This window comes from Monodon monoceros, unplaced genomic scaffold (genome assembly GCF_005190385.1).
Source record: "Monodon monoceros isolate NGI ecotype Baffin Bay Population unplaced genomic scaffold, NGI_Narwhal_1 Super_Scaffold_3, whole genome shotgun sequence".
Lineage (NCBI taxonomy): Eukaryota > Metazoa > Chordata > Mammalia > Artiodactyla > Monodontidae > Monodon > Monodon monoceros.
Window position 1 is genome coordinate 95,826,414 of NW_021703780.1, and position 26,125 is coordinate 95,852,538.

The 26,125-nt window shown below is 40.4% G+C and overlaps 1 protein-coding gene across 2 annotated transcripts in view; it reads right to left on the reverse strand.

The window, feature by feature from the left end:
- SEC13 (SEC13 homolog, nuclear pore and COPII coat complex component) overlaps positions 1–26,125 on the reverse strand; it is a 54,098-nt gene that overhangs the window by 6,233 nt on the left and 21,740 nt on the right. For both annotated transcript variants that reach the window (XM_029241842.1, XM_029241843.1), the window contains 3 exons: positions 11,264–11,397; positions 10,700–10,823; positions 9,525–9,671 (listed from right to left, as the gene is read on the reverse strand). In XM_029241842.1, coding sequence (XP_029097675.1) covers positions 9,525–9,671; positions 10,700–10,823; positions 11,264–11,397 — 405 coding nt within the window. The remainder of the gene's footprint in view (positions 1–9,524; positions 9,672–10,699; positions 10,824–11,263; positions 11,398–26,125) is intronic.

A 26,125-nucleotide genomic window follows, 5' to 3' on the forward strand; every position in this document is an offset into this window, starting at 1 on the left:
AGAGGTAACATCACAAGGAAAGTAATTTTTTTCTCTATTATATCTATATGAGATGATGGATGCTAACTAAATTTATAGCAGTAATCATTTAACAGTACATGCAAGTCAAAACCATTATGCTGTACACTGTTAACTTATACAGTGATGTATATCAATTATATCACTAAAGCTGGAAGAAAAGATTAAACAAAAAGCATATGAATAACAGTAACTGAGGGGCAATGCTGTGAATAATGATGTAACTTGAAATATTGGCAATAATAATAATGTAAACATGGATGCCGTTTAACCAAATTGACAGAGCTCCAGTGAGAGGTTATGGGGTGTTAGAGTGGTTCTCAAAATGTGGTCCCAGACCAGAGTGTGTGGAGCATCTGGGAACTTGTTAAAAATGCAAATTTTGGGGTCCCAGCCCTGATACACTGGTTCAGAAGCTCTAGGGGTGGGGTGGGTAATCTGTTTTAACAAGTTTAGCAATGCTAAAGTTTGAGAACCATGGTAGAGGAAGACAACAGATTAATAGGTATGTTATTTATACACTGAAGTAAACGGCAGAAGCAGCAGCTACAAGTTGAAAAGGTTTGCCTCCGTACAGAGAAAATTAGACTGCATTAAAAAAAAAATCATAGGGACTTCCCTGGTGGCGCAGTGGTTGGGAATCTGCCTGCCAGTGCAGGGGACACGGGTTCGAGCCCTGGCCCGGGAGGATCCCACATGCTGCGGAGCAACTAAGCGCGTGCGCCACAACTACTGAGCCCACATGCCTAAAGCCCATGCTCCGCAACAAGAGAAGCCACCGCAATAAGAAGTCCACGCACCGCAATGAAGACTAGCCCCCACTCGCCGCAACGAAGACCAAAGGCAGCCAAAAAACAAACAAAAAAACAAATAAAAACTACCTAAAGCTATGTACATTAACTTGATAAAAAAAATGATTCTAAGAACTGCTGCCTTAGGGATAGACTTTATTCACTAAACATGCACTGTGTAGAATGCTCTGAAGTGAAATCATACTAAGTCCTTCAGCGAAGGAATGCTATAAAGACAGCAATAGCGCTGAGCTCTTTGTGGGAAACATGCTTATAAGGAAGAGCAAGAAGCATAGAAGACAGCAGACCCCAAAACGTGGAACGTACAACCAGGTACTTGCCCATTGATTTGTAAACACTACTGAGGGCAGTCAGGGTACAGTGGCCTGTCCTGGGTGCCACCAGACCTGGGTACTAGTCCTGATATTGGCACTCACTAGAAATAGGGTTGGATTAGCTATCCTTTGAGGGTCATTCCAGCTCAAATTCTATGGCTTTTAGATAGGGCCTGATGGATCTTTCTGGGACCACTGAACCCAAAAGGGACCCTAGGCTGGGTAAAAGCTGTCTGCAGAGAGCTTGTCTTGAAGAGATATTACGTGCACACCCATGTGCATTGCAGTATTATTCACAATAGCCAAAAGGTGGAAGCGCCCCAGTGTCCATCAACAGAGAATGGATAAATAACATGTGGCACAATGGAATATCATTCAGCTTTCAAAAGGAAGAAACTGACATAACGCTACAACACAGGTGATCTACAACACAGATGAAGACACTACGCTAAGTGCAAATCAAAACTACAATGAGGTAGGTGTGAGGTACCACTTCACACCAATCAGAATGGCCACCATCAAAGAGGCTACAAATAAATGCTGGAGAGGGCGTGGAGAGAAGGGAACCCTCCTACACTGACAGTGGGAACGTAAACTGGTGCAGCCACTATGGAAAACAGTATGGACGTTCCTCAAAAAACTAAAAACAGAGCTACCAATATGATCCAGCAATCCCACTCCTGGGCATATATCCAGAGAAAGCTCTAATTCAGAAAAATACATGCCCCCTATGTTCACAGCAGCACTATTTACAAGAGCTAAGAGTTGGAAACAACCTAAATGTCCACTGACAGATGACTGGATAAAGAAGATGTGAAACACATGCAACGGAATATTACTCAGGCATAAAAAAGATTAATGCTATTTGCAGCAACGTGGATGGGCCTAGAGAGCATCATATCAAGTGAAGTAAGCCAGAAAGAGAACGACATGTACCACATGATATCGCTTGTATGTGGAATCTAAAATATGACATGAACTTATCTATGAAAGAGACTCCGAGACATGCAGAACAGACTTCTGGTTGCCAAGGTGGATGGGGGGTGCAGGATGGATGGACTGGGAGTTTGGGATTAGCAGATGCAAACTGTTATATATAGAATGGATAAACAACAAGGTCCTACTATATAGCACAGGGAACTATTCAATATCCTGTAATAAATCATAATGGAAGGAAATATAAAAAAGAATGTGGATACACATAACAATCACTTTGCTGTACAGCAGAAATTAACACATTTTAAATCAACTATCCTTCAATAATAATAAAAAAAAAAAGACACTGCTGAGACTGGTTCAAGATGGCAGAGTACAGGGACATGCTCTCACTCCCAACAGCGAGAGCACCAGAGTCACAGCAAACTGCTGAACAGTCATCGACAGAAGACACTGGAACTCACCAAAAAAGATACCCCCCAGGCAAGGACAAAGGAGAAGCCACAATGAGATGGTAGGAGGGGCGCAATCACAATACAATCAAATCCCGTAACTGCTGGGTGGTGACTCGTAAACTGGAGGACACTTATACCACAGAAGTCCACCCACTGGAGTGAAGGTTCTAAGCCCCATGTCAGGCTTCCCAACCACAGGATACGGCAACAGGAGGAGAAATTCCTAGAGAATCAGACATTGAAGCCTAGTGGGATTTGATTGCAGGACTTTCACAGGACTGGGGGAAACAGAAACGCGACTCTTGGAGGTCACACACAAAGTTGTGCATGGAGACCCAGGGGAAGGAGCAGTGACCCCATAGGAGACTGAACCAGACCTACCTACCTGCTAGTGTTGGAGGGTCTCCTGCAGAGGCAGGGGGGGGGTGCCTGTGGCTCACCATGGGGACAAGGACACTGGCAGCAGAAATTCTGGGAAGTACTCCTTGGTGTGAGCCCTCCCAGAGTCGGCCATTAGCCCCACCAAAGAGCTGAGTAGGCTCCAGTGCTGGGTCGCTTCAGGCCAAACAACCAACAGGGAGGGAACCCAGCCCCACCCATCAGCAGAAAGGTGGATTAAAGTTTTACTGAGCTCTGCCTGCCAGGGAAACACCCAGCTCTAACCCCCCTTCCATCAGGAAGTTTGCACAAGCCTCTTAGATAGACTCATCCACCAGAGGGCAGACAGCAGAAGCAAGAAGAACTACAATTCTGCAACCTAGGGAAGGAAAACCACATTCACAGAAAGATAGACAACATGAAAAGGCAAAGGACTTTGCACCAGATGAAGGAACAAGATAAAACCCCAGAAAAACAACTAAGTGAAGGGGAGATAGGCAACCTTCCAGAAAAAGACTGCAGAATAATGATAGTGAAGATGATCCAGGACCTCGGAAAAACAATGGAGGCAAAGATCGAGAAGATGCAAGAAAATTTTTAACAAAGACCTAGAAGAATTAAAGAACAGAGATGAAAAATACAATAACTGAAATGAAAAATACACTAGAAGGACTCAATAGTAGAATAATTGAGGCAGCAGAACGGATAAGTGACCTGGAAGACAGAATGGTGGAATTCACTCCTGCGGAACAGAATAAAGAAAAAAGAATGAAAAGAATTGAAGACAGCCTAAGAGACCTCTGGGACGACATTAAACACAACAACATTCGCATTATAGGGGTCCAAGAAGGAGAAGAGAGAAAGGACCCGAGAAAATATTTGAAGAGATTGTAGTCAAAAACTTCCCTAACATGGGAAAGGAAATAGCCACCCAAGTCCAGGAAGCACAGAGAGTCCCAGGCAGGACAAACCCACGGAGAAACACGTGGAGACACATAGTAATCAAATTGGCAAAAATTAAAGACAAAGAAAAATTATTGAAAGCAGCAAGGGAAAAACAACAAATAATATGCAAGGGAACTCCCATAAGGTTAACAGCGATTTCTCGGCAGAAACTCTACAAGCCAGAAGGGAGTGGCATGACATATTTAAAGTGATGCAAGGGAAGAACCTACAACCAAGATTACTCTACCCGGCAAGGATCTCATTCAGATTCGACGGAGAAATCAAAAGCTTTACAGACAAGCAAAAACTAAGAGAATTCAGCACCACCAAACCAGCTCTACAACAAATGCTAAAGGAATTTTTCTAAGTGGGAAACACAACAGAAGAAAAGGACCTACAAAAACAAACCCACAAGGGCTTCCCTGGTGGCGCAGTGGTTGAGAGTCTGCCTGCCAATGCAGGGGACACGGGTTCGAGCCCTGGTCTGAGAGGATCCCACATGTCGCAGAGCAACTGGGCCCGTGAGCCACAACTACTGAGCCTCCATGTCTGGAGCCTGTGCTCCGCAACAAGAGAGCCGCAATAGTGAGAGGCCCGCGCACCGCGATTTAGAGTGGCCCCCACTTGCTGCAACTAGAGAAAGCCCTTGCACAGAAACAAAGACCCAACACAGCCAAAAATAAAAAATAAATAAAAAATGATAATAGGGCTTCCCTGGTGGCGCAGTGGTTGAGAGTCTGCCTGCCGATGCAGGGGACACGGGTTCATGCCCCGGTCTGGGAAGATCCCACATGCCGCGGAGCGGCTGGGCCCATGAGCTATGGCAGCTGAGCCTACGCGTCTGGAGCCTGTGCTCCGCAATGGGAGAGGCCACAATGGTGAGAGGCCTGCATACAGCAAAAAAAAAAAATAAATAAAGGAATTCCTTTAAAAAAACAAACAAACCCACAACAACTAAGAAAATGGTAATAGGAACATACATATCGATAATTACCTTAAACGTGAATGGATTAAATGCTCCAACCGAAAGACACAGGCTCACTGAATGGATACAAAAACATGACCCATATATATGCTATCACAAGAGACACACATCAGACCTAGGGACACATACAGACTGACAGTGAGGGGATGGAAAAAGATATTCCATGTAAATGGAAATCAAAAGAAGGCTGGAGCAGCAGTACTCATATCAGATAAAATAGACTTTAAAATAAAGAAAGTTGCAAGAGACAAGGAAGGACACTACATAATGATCAAGGGATAAATCCAAGAAGAAAATATAACAATTATAAGTATATATGCATGCAACGTAGGAGCACCTCAATACACAAGGCACTGCTAACAGCTATAAAAGAGGAAATCGACAGTAACACAATAATAGTGGGGGACTTTAACACCTCACTTACACGAATGGACAGATCATCCAAACAGAAAATTAATATGGAAACACAAGCTGTAAATGACACAACAGACCAGACAGATTTCATTCAAACTTATGGGACATTCCATCCAAAAACAGCAGATTACACTTTCTTCTCAAGTGCACATGGAACATTCTCCAGGATAGATCACATCTTGGGTCACACATCAAGCCTCAGTAAATTTAAGAAAATTAAAATCATATCAAGCATCTTTTCTGACCACAATGCTATGAGATTAGAAATCAATCACAGGGTAAAAAACGTAAAAAACACAAACACATGGCTGAACAGTACGTTACTAAAAAACCATGAGATCATTGAAGAAATCAAAGAGGAAGTCAAAAAATACCTAGAGACAAATGACAATGAAAACACGATGATCCACAACCTATGGGATGCAGCAAAAGCAGTTCTCAGAGGGAAGTTTATAGCAATACAAGCCTACCTCAAGAAACAAGAAAAGTCTCAAATGAACAATCTAACCTTACACTTAAAGGAACTAGAGAAAGAAGAACAAACAAAACCCAAAGTTAGCAGAAGGAAAGAAATCATAAAGATCAGAGCAGAAATAAATGAAATAGAAACAAAGAAAACAACAGCAAAGATCAATAAAACTAAAAGCTGGTTCTCTGAAAAGATAAACAGAATTGATAAACTATTAGCCAGACTCATCAAGAAAAAGAGGGAGAAGACTCAAATCAATAAAATTAGAAATGAAAAAGGAGAAGTTACAACAGACACTGCAGAAATACAAAGCATCCTAAGGGACTACTACAAGCAACTCTATGTGAATAAAATGGACAACATGGAAGAAGTGGACAAATTCTTAGAAAGGTATAAGCTTCCAAGACTGAACCAGGAAGAAATAGAAAAGATGAACAGACCAATCACAAGTAAGGATATTGAAACTGTGACTAAAAATCTTCCAACAAACAAAAGTCCAGGACCAGATGGCTTCACAGGTGAATTGTATCAAACATTTAGAGAAGAGCTAACACCCATCGTTCTCAAAGTCTTCCAAAAAATTGCAGAAGAAGGAACACTCCCAAACTCATTCTATGAGGCCACCATCACCCTGATTCCAAAACTAGACAAAGATACTACAAAAAAAGAAAGTTACAGACCAATATCACTGATGAATATAGATGCAAAAATCCTCAAATACTAGCAAACAGAATCCAACAACACATTAAAAGGATCATACAGCATGATCAAGTGGGATTTATCCCAGGGATGCAAGGATTTTTCAATATACGCAAATCAATCAATGTGATACACCATAATAACAAACTGAAGAAGTAAAACAATATGATCATCTCAATAGATGCAGAAAAACCTTTTGACGAAATTCAACACTCATTTATACTAAAAACTCTCCAGAAAGTGGGCATACAGGGAACCTACCTCAACATAATAAAGGCCATATACGACAAACCCACAGCAAACATCATTCTCAATGTGAAAAACTGAATGCATTTCCTCTAAGATCAGGAACAAGACAAGGATGTCCACTCTCGCCACTATTATTCAGCATAGTTTTTGGAAGTCCTAGCCACGGCAATCAGAGAAGAAAAAGAACCTAAAGGAATACAAATTGGAAAAGAAGAAGTATAACTGTCACTGTTTGCAGATGACATGATACTATACATAGAGAATCTTAAAGATGCCACCAGAAAACTACTAGAGCTAATCAATGAATTTGGTAAAGTTGCAGGATACAAAATGAATGCACAGAAATCTTTTGCATTCCTATACACTAATGAAAAATGTGAAAGAGAAATTAGGGAAACACTCCCATTTACCACCGCAACAAATAGAATAAAATACCGAGGAATAAACCTACCTAGGGAGACAAAAGACCTGTACTCAGAAAACTATAAGACACTGATGAAAGAAATTAAAGATGATACAAACAGATGAAGAGATATACCATGTTCTTGGGTTGGAAGAATCAATATTGTGAAAATGACTATACTACACAAAGCAATCTACAGATTCAATGCAAGACCTATCAAATTATCAATGGCATTTTTACAGAACTAGAACAAAAAATCTTAAAACTTGTATGGAGACACAAAAGACCCTGAAATAGCCAAAGCAGTCTTGAGGGAAAAAAACAGAGCAGGAGGAATCAGGCTTCCTGACTTCAGACTATACTACAAAGCTACAATAATCAAGGCAATATGGTACTGGCACAAGAACAGAAATACAGATCAACGGAACAGGATAGAAAGCCCAGAGATAACCCCATGCACCTATGGTCAACCTAATCTATGATAAAGGAGGCAATGATATGCAATGGAGAAAAGACAGTCTCTTCAATAAGTGCTGCTGGGAAAACTGGACAGCTACACGTAAAAGAATGAAGTTAGAACACTCCCTAACACAGTTCACAAAAATAAACTCAATATGGATTACAGACCTAAATGTAAGATCGGACACTATAAAACTCTTAGAGGAAAACATAGGAAGAACACTCTTTGACATAAATCACAGCAAGATCTTTTTTGATCCCCCTCCTAGAGTAACGGAAGTAAAAACAAAAATAAACAAATGGGACCTAATGAAACTTAAAAGCTTTTGCACAGTAAAGGAAACTACAAACAAGATGAAAGACAGCCCAGAATGGGAGAGAATATTTGCAAAGGTATTAATGGACAAAGGATTAATCTCCAAAATATATAAACAGCTCATGCAGCTCAATATTAAAAAAACACAAACAATCCAATCAAAAAGTGGGCAGAAGACCTAAATAGACATTTCTCTAAAGAAGACACAGGGATGGCCAAGAAGCACATGAAAAGCTGCTTAACATCACTAATTATTAGAGAAATGCAAATCAAAACTACAATGAGGTATCACCTCACACCAGTGAGCATGGGCATCATCAGAAAATCTACAAACAACAAAGGCTGGAGAGGGTGTGGAGAAAAGGGAACCCTCTTGCACTGTTGGTGGGAATGTAAATTGATACAGCCACTATGGAGAACAGTATGGAGGTTCCTTAAAAAACTAAAAATAGAATTACCATATGACCCAGCAATCCCACTACTGGGCATATACTGAGAGAAAACCATAATTCAAAAAGACACATGCACCCCAATATTCATTTCAGCACTATTTACAACAGCCAGGTCATGGAAGCAACCTAAATGCCTATCGACAGACGAATGCATAAAGAAGATGTGGTACATATATACAATGGAATATTACTCAGCCATAAAAAGGAACAAAATGGGGTCATTTGTAGAGACACGGATGGATCCAGAGACTGTCATACAGAGTGAAGTAAGTCAGAAAGAGAAAAATAAATATCGTATATTAACGCATATATGTGGAACCTAGAAAAATGGTACAGATGAACCGGTTTGCAGGGCAGAAATTGAAACACAGATGTAGAGAACAAACGTATGGACACCAAGGGGGGAAAGTGGCGGGGGGTGGTGGTGGTGGTGTGATGAATTGGGAGATTGGGATTGACATGTATATATACACTAATATGTATAAAATGCATAACTAATGAGAACCTGCCGTATAAAAAAAATGAATACAAAAATTCAAAAAAAAAAAAAAAAAGACACTGTGCTAAGTGAAACAAGCCAGTCACAAAAACCCAAATTCCTTATAATTCTACTTACAGGAGGTCCCTACAGTAGTCCATTCATAGAGACAGAGAGCACAATAGGGGTTGCTAGGGGCTGGGGGAGGGGTAATGGGGAGATGCTGTTTGAAGAGCACAGAATTTCAGTTTGGGATGAAGAGTTGTGGGTTGATGACAGTGATACTGCAGAATAACGTGGATGTATCAATACTTAACACTATAGAACTGTACACTTAAAAAAATTAAGATGGTAAACTTTGTTATATGTATTTTACATATAACTAAACGTTACCATGAAGATGAGGTTGTCAAATGGTCAGGGTGATGGACTGCCAGGGTGGTGGCTTTGGATTTACCTTGGGTCTGATTATTGGCTATGCCACCTAACAGCTTCATGACCCCTATGCAAGTCAAATCTCTGTCGCCCTCTCTATCTGTATAAGGGGGATATACAACCCCTCGGGGTTGGGTGGGGGGTCGTAAGAATTAATGATGTAAATAAGAGACATGCTCAAAACAGTCTTCATTCAGGTTCCTCCCAACCCTGCCATTAGAGGGAAGATTCAACTGTGCCCTCTACTGGACAAACTAAAGACAAACAGGGCCCTGTGTGCCATGTCATGGAAATAGGGTGTATTTACCTTATTATCTCCGCCTGAGACAGCTAGGATATTGGCTGTGATGGACCAGCTCACATGCCATACAACATCATTGAACTTGTGCAGCAGTTTGGGGGACCACGCATTGCCCGAGGCATCATCACAGGTCCAAATGAACACTCGACCATCCTGGGAAAAGACAGGCTAGAGTCAGGAGATGGGGGCAGCAATCCTGCCCTGGTGATATCCTCTCAATCTGGAGCTATATTGGACTTTTGCAGGAATAGGGTGGGGGATTCAGGGCAAAGCACAGCCAAGGACCTCCTCAGTGTTCACAGCTTTGAGGACTAATTTCCAGCCCAGCACCCTTGCTTTTATCACTTTACCCCAGGAACACACTTCAAATTGGTCAGGAGTCTCCCAGGTTCCTTTCCTCATACTGGTTTCATTGTCCGCACCACTAATTCTCAAATTTTCTCTGGGGCTTTCCTCACATCTGCCAAGTAACTTCGTTGTTTTGGCTCCCTCTGGCTCTGTACTTTCTCAGCTGAATGGGTATAGTTGTCTAAACGCCAAGCTCAGAGAATGAGATGGGACCAAAAAACAAAACACACACACACACACACACACACACACACACACACACACACACACACACCCCAAAACAAACCAAACTAAAACAGAACAAACAGAATTATCTTTTACATCATTTAAGCCTGTTCTACTTGGTCCTCTCAAATTTAGGACCAAGTAGAAAAGGCTCAAATGATGTAAAACGCCAGGCTTAACTCTCATCTTGGGTGGTAGCATATAATTAACAGCTTATCCTTGGTCTTAGTTTTGTTATCTGTCTGGGAATAGTGAGTAGGTAGATGAGCCCAAGGTCTTACAATTTCCCATTGCTCCTGGTCCTTGCTTGGGAACACTCTCAGAATGATGCATGGGTACCTCCATTCCCTATCCACAAAAGGGTCAGGAGGGGAAACTAGTCCTGAATTTGGTCTTGCTCTTGGCTCAGTGGAAGAAAGCCACTGTGGCTTCTGACCAAGGCTTCACTGCGTGATGACAGGGCTCCAGGTGCTCCCTTATTTACAATGGTCTATAGTTGCCTGTCTCCTGCCCTTCCCCTTCAAGGATTTCCCCTAGGGGAACTGTAAGGGCTGATGGGACTTCCTGAGATTAACTAACACAGGATGCTTGCACAGGTCTGAGCTGACCTGGGAGCAGCTGGCGATGGTGCTCGTGGGCAGGCCGATGGAGGGGGCCCAGGCCACATCTCGAACCCAGTCACTGTGTGCTTCCAACTTCTGCTCTTCCTTCCACTGGCCGTCCTCTTCCTCCCTAACAGGGGAGATGGTGGGGAGAATTCAGCAGGCAGCAGCCCAGGTGCCATTCCCACACCTCTATTCCCCCCCCACCCCACAGGCTCCACAGGGGTGGAGAAGCTATTCCACCTTTCTGATAACATTTGTTGAACCTACAGAATTTTATTCAGTTCACCAGCTATAAAGAAGCCCTCTAGGAAATGCTCTGTTCCTCCACAGCCAACAAGTCGGCTCTAGCAGTTGTGAATTAGGAAGAGTCAAAGCTCCTGAGTAAAGGGAAAGTTTACTTTTTTGTCTTTTTTTTTAAAAAAGGATGTCCTCTGAGAGACTGAAGACAGTATTCTATGGGCAGAAGGGAAAAAGACAGTTGATCCCGTTTCTGGTGAACTGAGGCTGAGTCATGGTAGGGTAGAAGGTGAGAAGTGTCCCCTTGAGAAGTTCACCAACCCCACTTACTTCCACAGTTTGATGAGGTTGTCACAGCCGCCTGATGCAAACTTCTTGATGTAGTTGGGCTTCTGCCCAGATGGCTGGTCTATGAGGCTTCCAGGTACGACAGCAGGGGCCCAGCTGACGGCATTGCAGCCAATCTGTAAAGAGGGGGAAGGGGGACTTGTGGTGACTCTGCCCCTTTGCCTGGCAAAAGGACACTGCTTCTGCAGACCCAACGCTGACATTTATTCCTTCTGCAATTCTCAGGACTGGATTATGCAGGACAGCTGTTTTAATGAACTAAGGATTAGCCACCCAGGACTCTTCTTCAAGGATTCCTAACAGTGCATGTATTTTTCAGCAACATGTATTTAAAGAAGGAATTAGGGAATCTCAGGAATCTAAGAAAAGAACATTTTCCAAACATATGAAGGGAGGGCACAGATTCAGAAAACCACACAAAGTAAATATATGGATTAATGAATTACTCTAAAGCACTCTTGTAATCACTCCCAGGTCAAGAAATAAAACGACCATTTACCCAAGAAGCCCTTATCATGTATGTCCTCCCTGAATCATAGCCCCTCTGTTCTCCTGTAAGTAACCATTATTTTGATTTCTAATGTCTGTTTTTTAGCTTTGTCATCCAAATGTGCATCCCTAGGCACTAGTTTAGTTTTGCCATTTAAAATGTTGTTTAAATTGCAATATTCTTTTTATTGAAATACAGTTGATTTGCAATACCATGTTGGTTTCAGGTGTATAGCAAAGTAATTGAGTTATACATATACACTGTCCATGATAGGTTATTACAAGATATTGAATAGAGTTCCCTGTGCTATACAGTAAATCCTTGTTGGTTATCTATTTTATATACAGTAGTATGTATCTGTTAATCCCAAACTCCTAATTTATCCTCCTCCCTTTCCCCTTTGGTAACCACGAGTTTGTTTTCTTTTTTGGCCACGCCATGCGGCATGTGGGATCTTAGTTCCCTAACCAGGGATCGAACCTGTGCCCCCTGTATTGGGAGCATGGAGTCTTAACCACTGGACCACTAGGGAAGTCCTATAAATTTGTTTTCTATGTCTGTGAGTCTGTTTCTGTCTTGTATCTTTTTTTTTAAGATTCCACATATAAGAGATATCATATGATATTTGTCTTTCTCTGACTTAACTTCATTTGTATGATAATCTATAGGTCCATCCATGTTGCTACAAATGGCATTATTTCATTCTTTTTATGGCTGAGTAATATTCCATTGTAAATATGTACACCACATCTTCTTTATCCATTCGTCTGTTGATGGACACTTAGGTTGGACACTATTATAAACTATTAAACTATTATAAACAGTGCTGCTATGAACGTTGTGGTGCATGTATCTTTTGGAATTAGAGTTTTTGTATTGTCTGGATATATGCCCAGGAGTGGGATTGCAGGGTCGTATGGTAGCTCTATTTTTAGTTTTTTAAGGAATCTCCATATTGTTCTCCATAGTGGCTGCATCAATTTACGTTCCCACCAGCAGTGCAGGACGGTTCCCTTTTCTCCACACTCTCTCTAGCATTTATTATTTGTAGACTTTTTGATGATGGTTCTTTTGACCAGTGTGAGTAAACATTTTTTTGATGTTTCTTGCATCTTCTAATTTATAGATTCCCGCTCTGATCTTACTGGATCAGACTCAGGTTTCTCCCCTTTGCCAAGACTACAGGTGGTGGTGTATTCCTTCATCAGGAGGCACATGATGTCAGACTGTCTCTCTTGTTATGTTATTACCACCTGTCAATAATTTATGCCTCTCTCAATTCACTGGGCATTACAAAATGGTGATACTGTCATTCTATTCATTTCTTTGTCATTTATTACATGGAATACTCTAGACAGGGGCAATTTCACTCATTAATATTTGCTTCCCCAGGGGTACAGATCAGATAAGAAAGGCAAGATAAATGCTTGATTCTTTCTGAACTAGTTCCGTCATTCTCCAAAGATGACTGATTCTCTTTTAAATATCAGGATGAACTCATGGAGTTAAGCATATTTGACAGGTTTCAGTTCACTGCCATTACTCTAATTTTTTACACTCAAACTGCCCATCTTTGGCAGTGTGAGCCTGTTCAAGTTAGCTCCTTCGACACAACCCTAGTATGTCAAAAAGTATGTCAGTGATCATTTCTATCTGGTACGACAAGATGTTTGTACTTTTCCTGCCTGAGACCTGGGATCAGCCATTTCCTCAAGAGCTCTGGTTTCTTTTAGTGAGAAATTGTATTTCAAGTGTATTTCTGGTGCTAGGGATGCTCACTGGTACATAATTATTTATTTTATTTCATTTAACACACAGCAGAAGAGTCTCAGAATAATACTGTCAATATGATTACTAATAACATTAAAGAAAGTATTTGCAATGCCCTCCCCATTCCCCCCACCGTTTTTCTGGGGGGTGTTTTCATGTGCATGGTACCAGCTGCTTGTGCTGCACACTGTTTATTTAACAGTTATACTCTATCTATCTTAGCCGAGCACACGATCAGGACCTCGTTCAGTGTCAGTTCTTTACAATTAACTGTATATTTATATGGATGTCTTTCTAGTCATTTTTGTTGTCTAAAACTTATTCTTTAGTAGATACCTCAGGCAGGGCTCATGGAAACAACAGTCCTTGAGTTCTTGCATACTGGAAACAGTCTGCATTCTTTACAATCCAAATTTTTTTTTTTTTTTTTTTTGCGGTACGCAGGCCTCTCACTGTTGTGGCCTCTCCCATTGCGAAGCACAGGCTCTGGATGCGCAGGCTCAGTGGCCGTGGCTCACGGGCCCAGCTGCTCCGCGGCATGTGGGATCCTCCCGGACCGGGGCATGAACCCGTGTCCCCTGCATCGGCAGGCGGACTCTCAACCACTGTGCCACCAGGGAAGCCCCCTACACTCCAAATTTTAAAGAAAGATCTAATTGACATTAACAGAACATAAAGTGCACAAGTTGATGAACTTTGACATCAGTATACTCTGTAAAACCATCACTACAATCAAGATAACAAATGAATCTCAAAGTGATGAAAGAAAAAAAAAAATTCCAACCAAGAATACTCTACCTGGCAAAGTTACTGTTCAGAATTAAAGGAAAGATAGTTTTCCAGATAAGCAAAAGCTAAACGAGTTCACCACCACTAAAATGGCGTTACAAGAAATGTTAAAGGGACTTCTTTAAGCTGAAAAGAAAGGGTGCTAATTAGTAACAAGAAAACATATGAAAGTATAAATCTTCCATAGGTTTTATACTCATAAGGTAAATATATATTGAAGGCAATGGATTAACTGCTTATGAAGCTATTATGAAGGTTAAAAAAATAAAAACTGTAACTACAGTAATTAAAGATACACATGATAAAAAGATGTAAAATGTGACAACAAAACATAAAAGGTGGGTGGGGGAGGGTAAAACTGTAGAGCTTTAGGGACTTCCCTAGTGGTTCAGTGGGTAAGACTGCACTCCCAATGCAGGCGGCCCGGGTTTGTTCCCTGGTTAGGGAACTAGATCCTACACGCCTGCTGCAACTAAGAAGTCCGCATGCTGCAACTAAGAGTCTGCATGCTACAACTAAGAAGTCTGCATGCCGCAATGAAGATCCTGCATGCTGCAATGAAGAGCTGGCATGGTGAAAATAAATAAATAAAAAATAAATATATTAAAAAAATTGTAGAGCTTTAGAATGGGTTCAAACTTACGTTGTAATCAACTTAAAATAGACTATTAATATGGGTTGTTATATATGTAAACTTCATTGTAAGGACAAAGCAAAAACCTATAGTAGATACACAAAAGATAACGAGAAAGGAATCTAAGCATACCATTAAAGGTCATCAAACCACAAAGGAAGAGAGCAAAAGAACTATAAAAAGCCAGAAAAAACCAAAATGGCAGTAAGTGCATACCTATCAATAATTACTTTAAATGTAAATGGACTAAATTCTCCAATCAAAAGACATCATAGAGTGGCTGACTGGATTAAAAAACAAGAACCATCTGTGTGCTGCCTATAAGAAACTCACTTCAGATTTAAGGACACACACAGACTGAAAAAAGAAGGGATAGAAAAAGATATTCCGTGCAAATGGAAACCAACAAAGCTGGGGTAGCTATACTTATATCAGACAAAATAGACTTTAATACAGGGACTGTAATAAGAGACAAAGAAGGGCATTAGATAATGATAAAGGAGTCAATTCAACAAGAGGATGTAACATTTGTAAACATTTATGCACTCAACACAGGAAAACCAAAATATATAAAGCAAATACTAACAGACTTAAAAGAAGATATAGGCAGCAATATAATAATAGTAGGGTTATGTCAATGGATAGATCATCCAGACAGAAAATGGCCTTAAAGGACACATTAGACCAGATGGACTTTACAGATATATAGAGAACGTTCCATCCAAAAGTAGCAGAATACAGGCATACCTCACTTCATTGTGTCTTGTTTCATTGCGTTTGATAGATACTGAGTTCTTCACAAACTGAAAGTTGTGGCAACCCTATGTCAAGCAAGTCAATTGGCATCATTTTTCCAACAGCATTTACTCACTTCCTGTCTGTGTGTCACATTGTGGTAATTCTCGCAATAGGTGAAACTTATTCATTATTACATTTGTTTTGTTGACCTGTGATGAGTGATCTTCGATGTTACTGATGCAAAAAGATTATGACTTGCTAAAGGCTCAGATGATGGTTAGCTTTTTCACCTATAAAGCATTTTTAAATTAAAGTATGTACATTGTTTTAGACATAATGCTATTATTGTACACTCAGTAGACTAGGAGAGTTTAAACATAACCTTTATGTGCACTGGGAAATCAGAAAATTCATGTGACTCCCTTTATTGTGATATTCGCTTTATTGTGGTGGTCTGGAACCGAACGTGCACTGTCTCCATGGTATGCCTGTATACTTTCTTCTCAAGTACACATGGAACGTTATCCAGGATAGATCATATGTTAGGCCAAAAAAAGTCTTAATAAATTTAAGAAGACTGAAATCCTATCAAGCATCTTTTCTGACCAAAATGATATGAAACTAGAAATCAATTACAAGAAGAAAACTGGAAAATCCACAAATATGTGTAGAATAAACAACATGCTACTGAACAACCAATGGGTTAACAAAGAAATCAAAAGAGTAATTAAAAAAATACTTTCAGACAACTGAAAATGGAAATACAACACACCAAAATTCATGGGATGCAGTAAAAGTAGTTCTAAGAGGGAAGTTCACAGAGATAAATACCCACCTGAAGAAACAAACAAACAAACAAGATCTCAAAAACACCCTAACTTTATACCTCAAGGAACCAGAAAAAGAACAAATGAAGCCCAAAGTCAGTGGAAGGAAGGAAACAACAAAAATCAGAGGAGAAATAAATGAAATACAGACTGATACCACAAAAATACAAAGGATCATCAGAGTCCACTATGAACAATAATATACAAACAAATGACAACCTAGAATAATGGATAGATTCCTAGAAACACAGAACATTCCAAGACTGAATCATGAAGAAACAGAAAATCTAAACAGGCCAATAACTATGAACAAAGATGATAAAATCCTCAACAAAATACCAGCAAACCAAATTCAACAATACATTAAAAGGATCATACACCATGATCAAGTGAGATGTATTCCAGGGATGCAAGGCTGGTTTACCACCCACAAATCAATCCAGGTGATACACAACATTAACAAAATGAAGGATAAAAATCATATAATTATCTCAATAGATGCAGAGAAAGCATTTGATTAAAGTCAGCATCCATTTATGATAAAACTCTCAACGAAGTGGGTATAGAAGGTATGTACCTCAACATAATAGAGGCCATATATGACAAGCCCATAGCTAACATCAATAGTGAAAAGCTGAAAGCTTTTCCTCTAAGGTCAGGAACAGGACAAAGATGTCCATGCTTGCCACTTTTACTCATTAAAGTATTGGAAGTCCCAACCAGAGCAATCAAGCAAGAAAAAGAAAATAAAAGCCATCCACATTGGAAAGGAAAATGTAAAACTCAGTATTTGGAGATGACGTGATATTATATATAGAACATCCTCAAGACTCCATCAAAAAACTGTTAGAAATAATAAACGAATTTAATAAATCTGCAGGAAACAAAATCAATGTACAAAAAACTCTTGCATTTCTATACACTACCAATGAACCATCAGAAAAGAAATTATGAAAACAACCCATTTACAATTGCATCAAAAAGAATAAAATACCGGGCTTCCCTGGTGGCGCAGTGGTTGAGAGTCTGCCTGCCGATGCAGGGGACATGGGTTCGTGCCCCGGTCTGGGAAGATCCCATATGCCGCGGAGTGGCTGGGCCTGTGGGCCATGGCCGCTGAGCCTGCGTGTCCGGAGCCTGTGCTCCGCAACGGGAAAGGCCACAACAGTGAGAGGCCCGCGTACCACAAAAAAAAAAAAAAAAAGAATAAAATACCTAGGAATGAATTTAACCAATGAGGGGAAAGACCTGTACACTGAGGACAATGATGAAAGAAATTAAAGACAACACAAATGAAAGATATTCATGCAGATGGATTGGAAGAAATATTGCTAAAGTGTCCATACTACCCAAAGCAATCTACAGATTCCATGCAATTTCTATCAAAATTCCAATGCCATCTTTCACAGTACAATCCTAAAATATAATTTGTTTGTTTAGAACAAACAATCCTAAAATTTGTATGGAATCACAAAAGACCCCTTTATTAAAAACATACAGTGATCAAAGAGTATGGTATTGGCATTAAAAACAGACACATACTCTTTACAACACTGTTACTGGCTATCTACAATTTACTTGTCTACCTGATATTTTCTACCATCACTAAAATGTAAAACAAAAACAAAAACAAAAAACCAACAAAAAATCAACCAGACACATAGATCAATGAACAGAACAGAGAACCCAGAAATAAACCCATGCATATGTGGCCAATTAATTTATGATAAAGGAGCCAAGAATATACAATGGGGAAAGGACAGTCTCTTCAACAGACAGTGTGGGGAAAACTTGACAGCCACATACAAAAGAACGAAACTGGACCACTATCTTACACTGTACATAAAAATGAACTCAAAATGGATTAAAGAATGTGAGACCTGAAGCCATAAAACTCGTAGAGGCAAACATAGGTGCTAAGCTCCTTGACATTGATCCTGGTGATGATTTTCTGGGTCTGACTCCAAAAGCAAAGGCAACATAAGCAAAAATAAGGGGGACTACATCAAACAAAAAGCTTCTGTACAGCAAAAGAAATCATCAACAAAGTGAAAAGGCAACCTACGGAATGGGAAAAAATATTTGTAAATCATGTATCTAATAAGGGGTCAATGTCAAAAATATAAAAGAATTCATACAACTCAATAGTAAAACCAAATAATTCAACTTAAAAATGGCAGAGGATCTGAATATATGGTTTTCCCAAGAAGATACATAGATGGGTCAACAAGTACATGAAAAAATGTTCAACATCACTAATCATCAGGGAAATGCAAATCAAAACCACAATAAGATATCACCTCACATCTGTCAAAAATAGCTAAGGTTTCCGGGAAGATGGCGGAAGAGTAAGACGCGGAGGTCACCTTCCTCCCCACAGATACACCAGAAATACATCTACACGTGGAACAACTCCTACAGAACACCTACTGAACGCTGGCAGAAGACCTCAGACCTCCCAAAAGGCAAGAAACTCCCCATGTACCTGGGTAGGGAAAAAGAAAAAAGAATAAACAGAGACAAAAGGATAGGGACGGGACCTGCACCAGTGGGAGGGAGCCGTGAAGGAGGAAAGGTTTTCACACACTAGGAAGCCCCTTCGCAGGTGGAGATTGCGGGTGGCAGAGGGGGAGCACTTCCGAGCCGCGGAGGAGAGCACAGCAACAGGGGTGCGGCGGGCAAAGCGGAGAGATTCCCGCACAGAGGATCGGTGCCGACCGGCACTCAGCAGCCCGAGAGGCTTGTCTGCTCACCCGCCGGGGCGGGCAGGGCTGGGAGTTGAGACTCGGGCTTCGGTCGGCTAAAAGCGCGGACCCCAGAGACAGGCATGAGACGCTAAGGCTGCTGCTGCCGCCACCAAGAAGCCTGTGTGCGAGCACAGGTCACTATCCACGCACCCCTTCCGGGGAGCCTGTGCAGCCCGCCACTGCCAGGGTCCCGGGAACCAGGGACAACTCCCCCGGGAGAATGCACGGCGCGCCTCAGGCTGGTGCAACGTCACGCCGGCCTCTGCCGCCGCAGGCTCGCCCCGCACTCTGTGCCCCTCCCTCCCCCCAGCCTGAGTGAGCCAGAGCCCCTGAATTAGCTGCTCCTTTAACCCCGTCCTGTCTGAGCAAAGAACAGACGCCCTCCGGCGACCTACACACAGAGGCGGGGCCAAATCCAAAGCTGAGCCCCTGGGAGCTGTGAGAACAAAGAAGAGAAAGGGAAATCTCTCCCAGCAGCCTCAGAAACAGCGGATTAAAGCTCCACAATCAACTTGATATACCCTGCATCTGTGGAATACCTGAATAGACAACGAGTCATCCCAAATTGAGGAGGTGGACTTTGAGAGCAAGATTTATGATATTTTCCCCTTTTCCTCTTTTTGTGAGTGTGTATGTGTATGCTTCTGTGTGAGATTTTGTCTGTATAGCTTTGCTTCCACCATTTGTCCTAGGGCTCTATCCGTCTGTTTTTTTTTTCTCTTAATAATTACTTTTTATCTTAATAACTTTATTATATTTTATCTTACTTTATTTTATCTTACTTTATCTTCTTTCCTTTTTTCTTCCTTCCCTCCCTCCTCCCTCCCTCCCTCCCTCCTTCCTTCCTTCCTTCCTTTCTTTCTTTCTTCTACTAATTTTTTCTATTTTTTCTCCCTTTTATTCTGAGCCGTGTGGATGAAAGGCTCGGTGCTGCAGCCAGGAGTCAGTGCTGTGCCTCTGAGGTGGGAGAGCCAACTTCAGGACACTGGTCCACAAGAGACCTCGCAGCTCCATATAATATCAAACGGCGAAAATCTCCCAGAGATCTCCATCTCAACACCAGCACCCAGCTTCACTCAACGACCAGCAAGCTACAGTGCTGGACATCCTATGCCAAACAACTAGCAAGACAGGAACACAACCCCACCCATTAGCAGAGAGGCTGCCTAAAATCATAATAAGGCCACAGACACCCCCAAACACACCACCAGACGTGGACCTGCCCACCAGAAAGACAAGATCCAGCCTCATCCACCAGAACACAGGCACTAGTCCCCTCCACCAGGAAGCCTACACAACCCACTGAACCAACCTTAGCCACTGGGGACAGACACCAAAAACAACGGGAACTACGAACCTGCAGCCTGCAAAAAGGAGACCCCAAACACAGTAAGATAAGCAAAATGAGAAGACAGAAAAACACACAGCAGATGAAGGAGCAAGATAAAAACCCACCAGACCTAACAAATGAAGAGGAAATAGGCAGTTTACCTGAAAAAGAATTCAGAATAATGATAGTAAAGATGATCGAAAATCTTGGAAGTAGAATAGACAAAATGCAAGAAACATTTAACAAGGACCTAGAAGAACTAAAGCTGAAACAAACAATGATGAACAACACAATAAATGAAATGAAAAATACTCTAGATGGGATCAATAGCAGAATAACTGAGGCAGAAGAACGGATAAGTGACCTGTTAGATAAAATAGTGGAAATAACTACTGCAGAGCAGAATAAAGAAAAAAGAATGAAAAGAACTGAGGACAGTCTCAGAGACCTCTGGGACAACATTAAACGCACCAACATTCGAATTATAGGGGTTCCAGAAGAAGAAGAGAAAAAGAAAGGGACTGAGAAAATATTTGAAGAGATTATAGTTGAAAACTTCCCTAATATGGGAAAGGAAATAGTTAATCAAGTCCAGGAAGCACAGAGAGTCCCATACAGGATAAATACAAGGAGAAACACGCCAAGACACATATTAATCAAACTGTCAAAAATTAAATACAAAGAAAACATATTAAAAGCAGCAAGGGAAAAACAACAAATAACACACGAAGGAATCCCCATAAGGTTAACAGCTTATCTTTCAGCAGAAACTCTGCAAGCCAGAAGGGACTGGCAGGACATATTTAAAGTGATGAAGGAGAATAACCTGCAACCAAGATTACTCTACCCAGCAAGGATCTCATTCAGATTTGATGGAGAAATTAAAACCTTTACAGACAAGCAAAAGCTGAGAGAGTTCAGCACTACCAAACCAGCTCTACAGCAACTGCTAAAGGAACTTCTCTAGGCAAGAAACACAAGAGAAGGAAAAGACCTACAATAACAAACCCAAAACAATTAAGAAAATGGGAATAGGAACATACATATCAATAATTACCTTAAATGTAAATGGACTAAATGCTCCCATCAAAAGACACAGATTGGCTGAATGGATACAAAAACAAGACCCATATATTTGCTGTCTGTCTACAAGAGACCCACTTCAGACCTAGAGACACATACAGACTGAAAGTAAGGAGATGGAAAAAGATATTTCATGCAAATGGAAACCAAAAGAAAGCTGGAGTAGCAATTCTCATATCAGACAAAATAGACTTTAAAATAAAGACTATTAGAAGAGACAAAGAAGGACACTACATAATGATCAAGGGATCAATCCAAGAAGAAGATATAACAATTGTAAATATTTATGCACCCAACATAGGAGCACGTCAATACATGAGGCAAATACTAACAGCCATAAAAGGGGAAATCGACAGTAACACATTCATAGTAGGGGACTTTAACACCCCACTTTCACCAATGGACAGATCCAAAATGAAAATAAATAAGGAAACACAAGCTTTAAATGATACATTAAACAAAATGGAATTAATTGATATTTATAGGACGTTCCACCCCAAAACAACAGAATACACATTTTTCTCTAGTGCTCATGGAACATTCTCCAGGATAGATCATATCTTGGGTCACAAATCAAGCCTTGGTAAGTTTAAGAAAATCGAAATTGTATCAAGTATCTTTTCCAACCACAACGCTATGAGACTAGATATCAATTACAGGAAAAGATCTGTAAAAAATACAAACACATGGAGGCTAAACAATACACTACTTAATAACGAAGTGATCACTGAAGAAATCAAAGAGGAAATTAAAAAATACCTAGAAACAAATGACAATGGAGACACGACGACCCAAAATCTATGGGGTGCAGCAAAAGCAGTTCTAAGAGGGAAGTTTATAGCAATACAATCCTACCTTAAGAAACAGGAAACATCTCGAATAAACAACCTAAACTTGCACCTAAAGCAATTAGAGAAAGAAGAACAAAAAACCCCCAAAGTTCGCAGAAGGAAAGAAATCATAAAAATCAGATCAGAAATAAATGAAAAAGAAATGAAGGAAACGATAGCAAAGATCAGTAAAACTAAAAGCTGGTTCTTTGAGAAGATAAACAAAATTGATAAACCATTAGCCAGACTCATCAAGAAAAAAAGGGAGAAGACTCAATAGAATTAGAAATGAAAAAGGAGAAGTAACAACTGACACTGCAGAAATACAAAAAAGAGATTACTACAAGCAACTCTATGCCAATAAAATGGACAACCTGGAGGAAATGGACAAATTCTTAGAAATGCACAATCTGCCAAGACTGAATCAGGAAGAAAGAGAAAATATGAACAGACCAATCACAAGCACTGAAATTGAAACTGTGATTAAAAATCTTCCAACAAACAAAAGCCCAGGACCAGATGGCTTCACAGGCGAATTCTATCAAACATTTAGAGAGGAGCTAACACCTATCCTTCTCAAACTCTTCCAAAATATAGCAGAGGGAGGAACACTCCCAAACTCATTCTACGAGGCCACCATCACCCTGATACCAAAACCAGACAAGGATGTCACAAAGAAAGAAAACTAGAGGCCAATATCACTGATGAACACAGATGCAAAAATCCTCAACAAAATACCAGCAAACAGAATACAAAGCACATTAAACGGATCATACACCATGATCAAGTGGGGTTTATTCCAGGAATGCAAGGGTTCTTTGATATACGCAAATCAATCAACGTAATACACCATATTAACAAACTGAAGGAGAAAAACCATATGATCATCTCAATAGATGCAGAGAAAGCTTTCAACAAAATTCAACACCCATTTAAAAACCCTGCAGAAAGTAGGCATAGAGGGAACTTTCCTCAACATAATAAAGGCCATATATGACAAACCCACAGCCAACATCGTCCTCAATGGTGAAAAACTGAAAGCATTTCCACTAAGATCAGGAATAAGACAAGGTTGCCCACTCTCACCACTCTTATTCAACATAGTTTTGGAAGTTTTAGCCACAGCAAGCAGAGAAGAAAAGGAAATAAAAGGAATCCAAATCGGAAAAGAAGTAAAGCTGTCACTGTTTGCAGATGACATGATACTATACATAGAGAATCCTAAAGATGCTACCAGAAAACTGCTAGAGCTAATCAATGAATTTGGTAAAATAGCAAGATACAAAATTAATGCACAGAAATCTCTGGCATTCCTATACACTAATGATGAAAAATCTGAAAGGGAAATCAAGAAAACACTCCCATTTACCATTGCAACAAAAAGAATAAAATACCTAGGAATAAAGCTACCTAAGGAGACAAAAGACCTGTATGCAGAAAATTATAAGACACTGGTGAAAGAAATTAAAGATGATACAAATAGATGGAGAGATATACCATGTTCTTGGATTGGAAGAATCAACATTGTGAAAATGTCTCTACTACCCAAAGCAATCTACAGATTCAATGCAACACCTATCAAATTATCAATGGCATTTTTCACAGAACTAGAACAAAAAATTTCACAATTTGTATGGAAACACAAAAGACCCCGAATAGCCAAAGCAATCTTGAGAACGAAAAACGGAGCTGAAGGAATCAGGCTCCCTGACTTCAGACTATACTACAAAGCTACAGTAATCAAGACAGTATGGTACTGGCACAAAAACAGAAAGATAGATCAATGGAACAGGATAGAAAGCCCAGAGATAAACCCACGCACATATGGTCACCTTATCTTTGATAAAGGAGGCAAGAATGTACAGTGGAGAAAGGACAGCCTCTTCAATAAGTGGTGCTGGGAAAACTGGACAGGTACATGTAAAAGTATGAAATTAGATCACTCCCTAATACCATACACAAAAATAAGCTCAAAATGGATTAAAGACCTAAATGTAAGGCCAGACACTATCAAACTCTTAGAGGAAAGCATAGGCAGGACACTCTATGACATCAATCACAGCAAGATCCTTTTTGACCCACCTCCTAGAGAAATGGAAATAAAAACAAAAATACACAAATGGAACCTAATGAAACTTCAAAGCTTTTGCACAGCAAAGGAAACCATAAACAAGACCAAAAGACAACCCTCAGAATGGGAGAAAATATTTGCAAATGAAGCAACTGACAAAGGATTAATCTCCAAAATTTATAAGCAGCTCATGCAGCTTAATAACAAAAAACCAAACAACCCAATCCAGAAATCGGCAGAAGACCTAAATAGACATTTCTCCAAGAATATATACAGACTGCCAACAAACACATGAAAGAATGCTCAACATCACTAATCATTAGAGAAATGCAAATCAAAACTACAATGAGATATCATCTCACACCAGTCAGAATGGCCATCATCAAAAAATCTACAAACAATAAATTCTGGAGAGGGTGTGGAGAAAATGGAACCCTCTTGTACTGTTGGTGGGAATGTAAATTGATACAGCCACTGTGGAGAACAGTATGGAGGTTCCTTAAAAAACTACAAATAGAACTACCATATGACCCAGCAATCCCACTACTGGGCATATACCCTGAGAAAACCATAATTCAAAAAGAGTCATATACCAAAATATTCATTGCAGCTCTATTTACAATAGCCCAGAGATGGAAACAACCTAAGTGTCCATCATCAGATGAATGGATAAAGAAGATGTGGCACATATATACAATGGAATATTACTCAGCCATAAAAAGAAACGAAACTGAGCTATTTGTAATGAGGTGGATAGACCTAGAGTCTGTCATACAGAGTGAAGTAAGTCAGAAAGAGAGAGACAAATACCGTATGCTAACACATATATATGGAATTTAAGAAAAAAATGTCATGAAGAACCTAGGGGTAAGACAGGAATAAAGACACAGACCTACTAAAGAATGGACTTGAGGATATGGGGAGGCGGAAGGGTAAGCTGTGACAAAGCGAGAGAGAGGCATGGACATATATACACTACCAAACGTAAGGTAGTTAGCTAGTGGGAAGCAGCCGCATAGCACAGGGAGATCAGCTCGGTGCTTTGTGATCACCTGGAGGGGTGGGATAGGGAGGGTGGGAGGGAGGGAGATGCAAGAGGGAAGAGATATGGGAACATATGTATATATATAACTGATTCATTTTGTTGTAAAGCAGAAACTAACACACCATTGTAAAGCAATTATACTCCAATAAAGATGTTAAAAAAAAAAGAATAGCTATTATCAAACAGACAAGAAACAGCAAGTGTGGAGAAAAGGGAACCTCTTTGTGCACAGTTGGTGAGAATGTAAATTGGTGCAGCCACTATGCAAAACAGTATGGAGGATCCTCAAAAAATGAAAAAGAGAACTATCTTATGACCCAGCAATTCCACTTCTGGCTATTAATACCAAAAACCAAATAAAAACCCAACAAAACCCCCTTAATTCAAAATATATCTGCACTCCCCCATCCTCACTGCAGCATAATTTATAATAGCCAAGATATGCAAACAAGCTAAGTGTCCATCAGTGGATGAATGGATAAATAGGTGG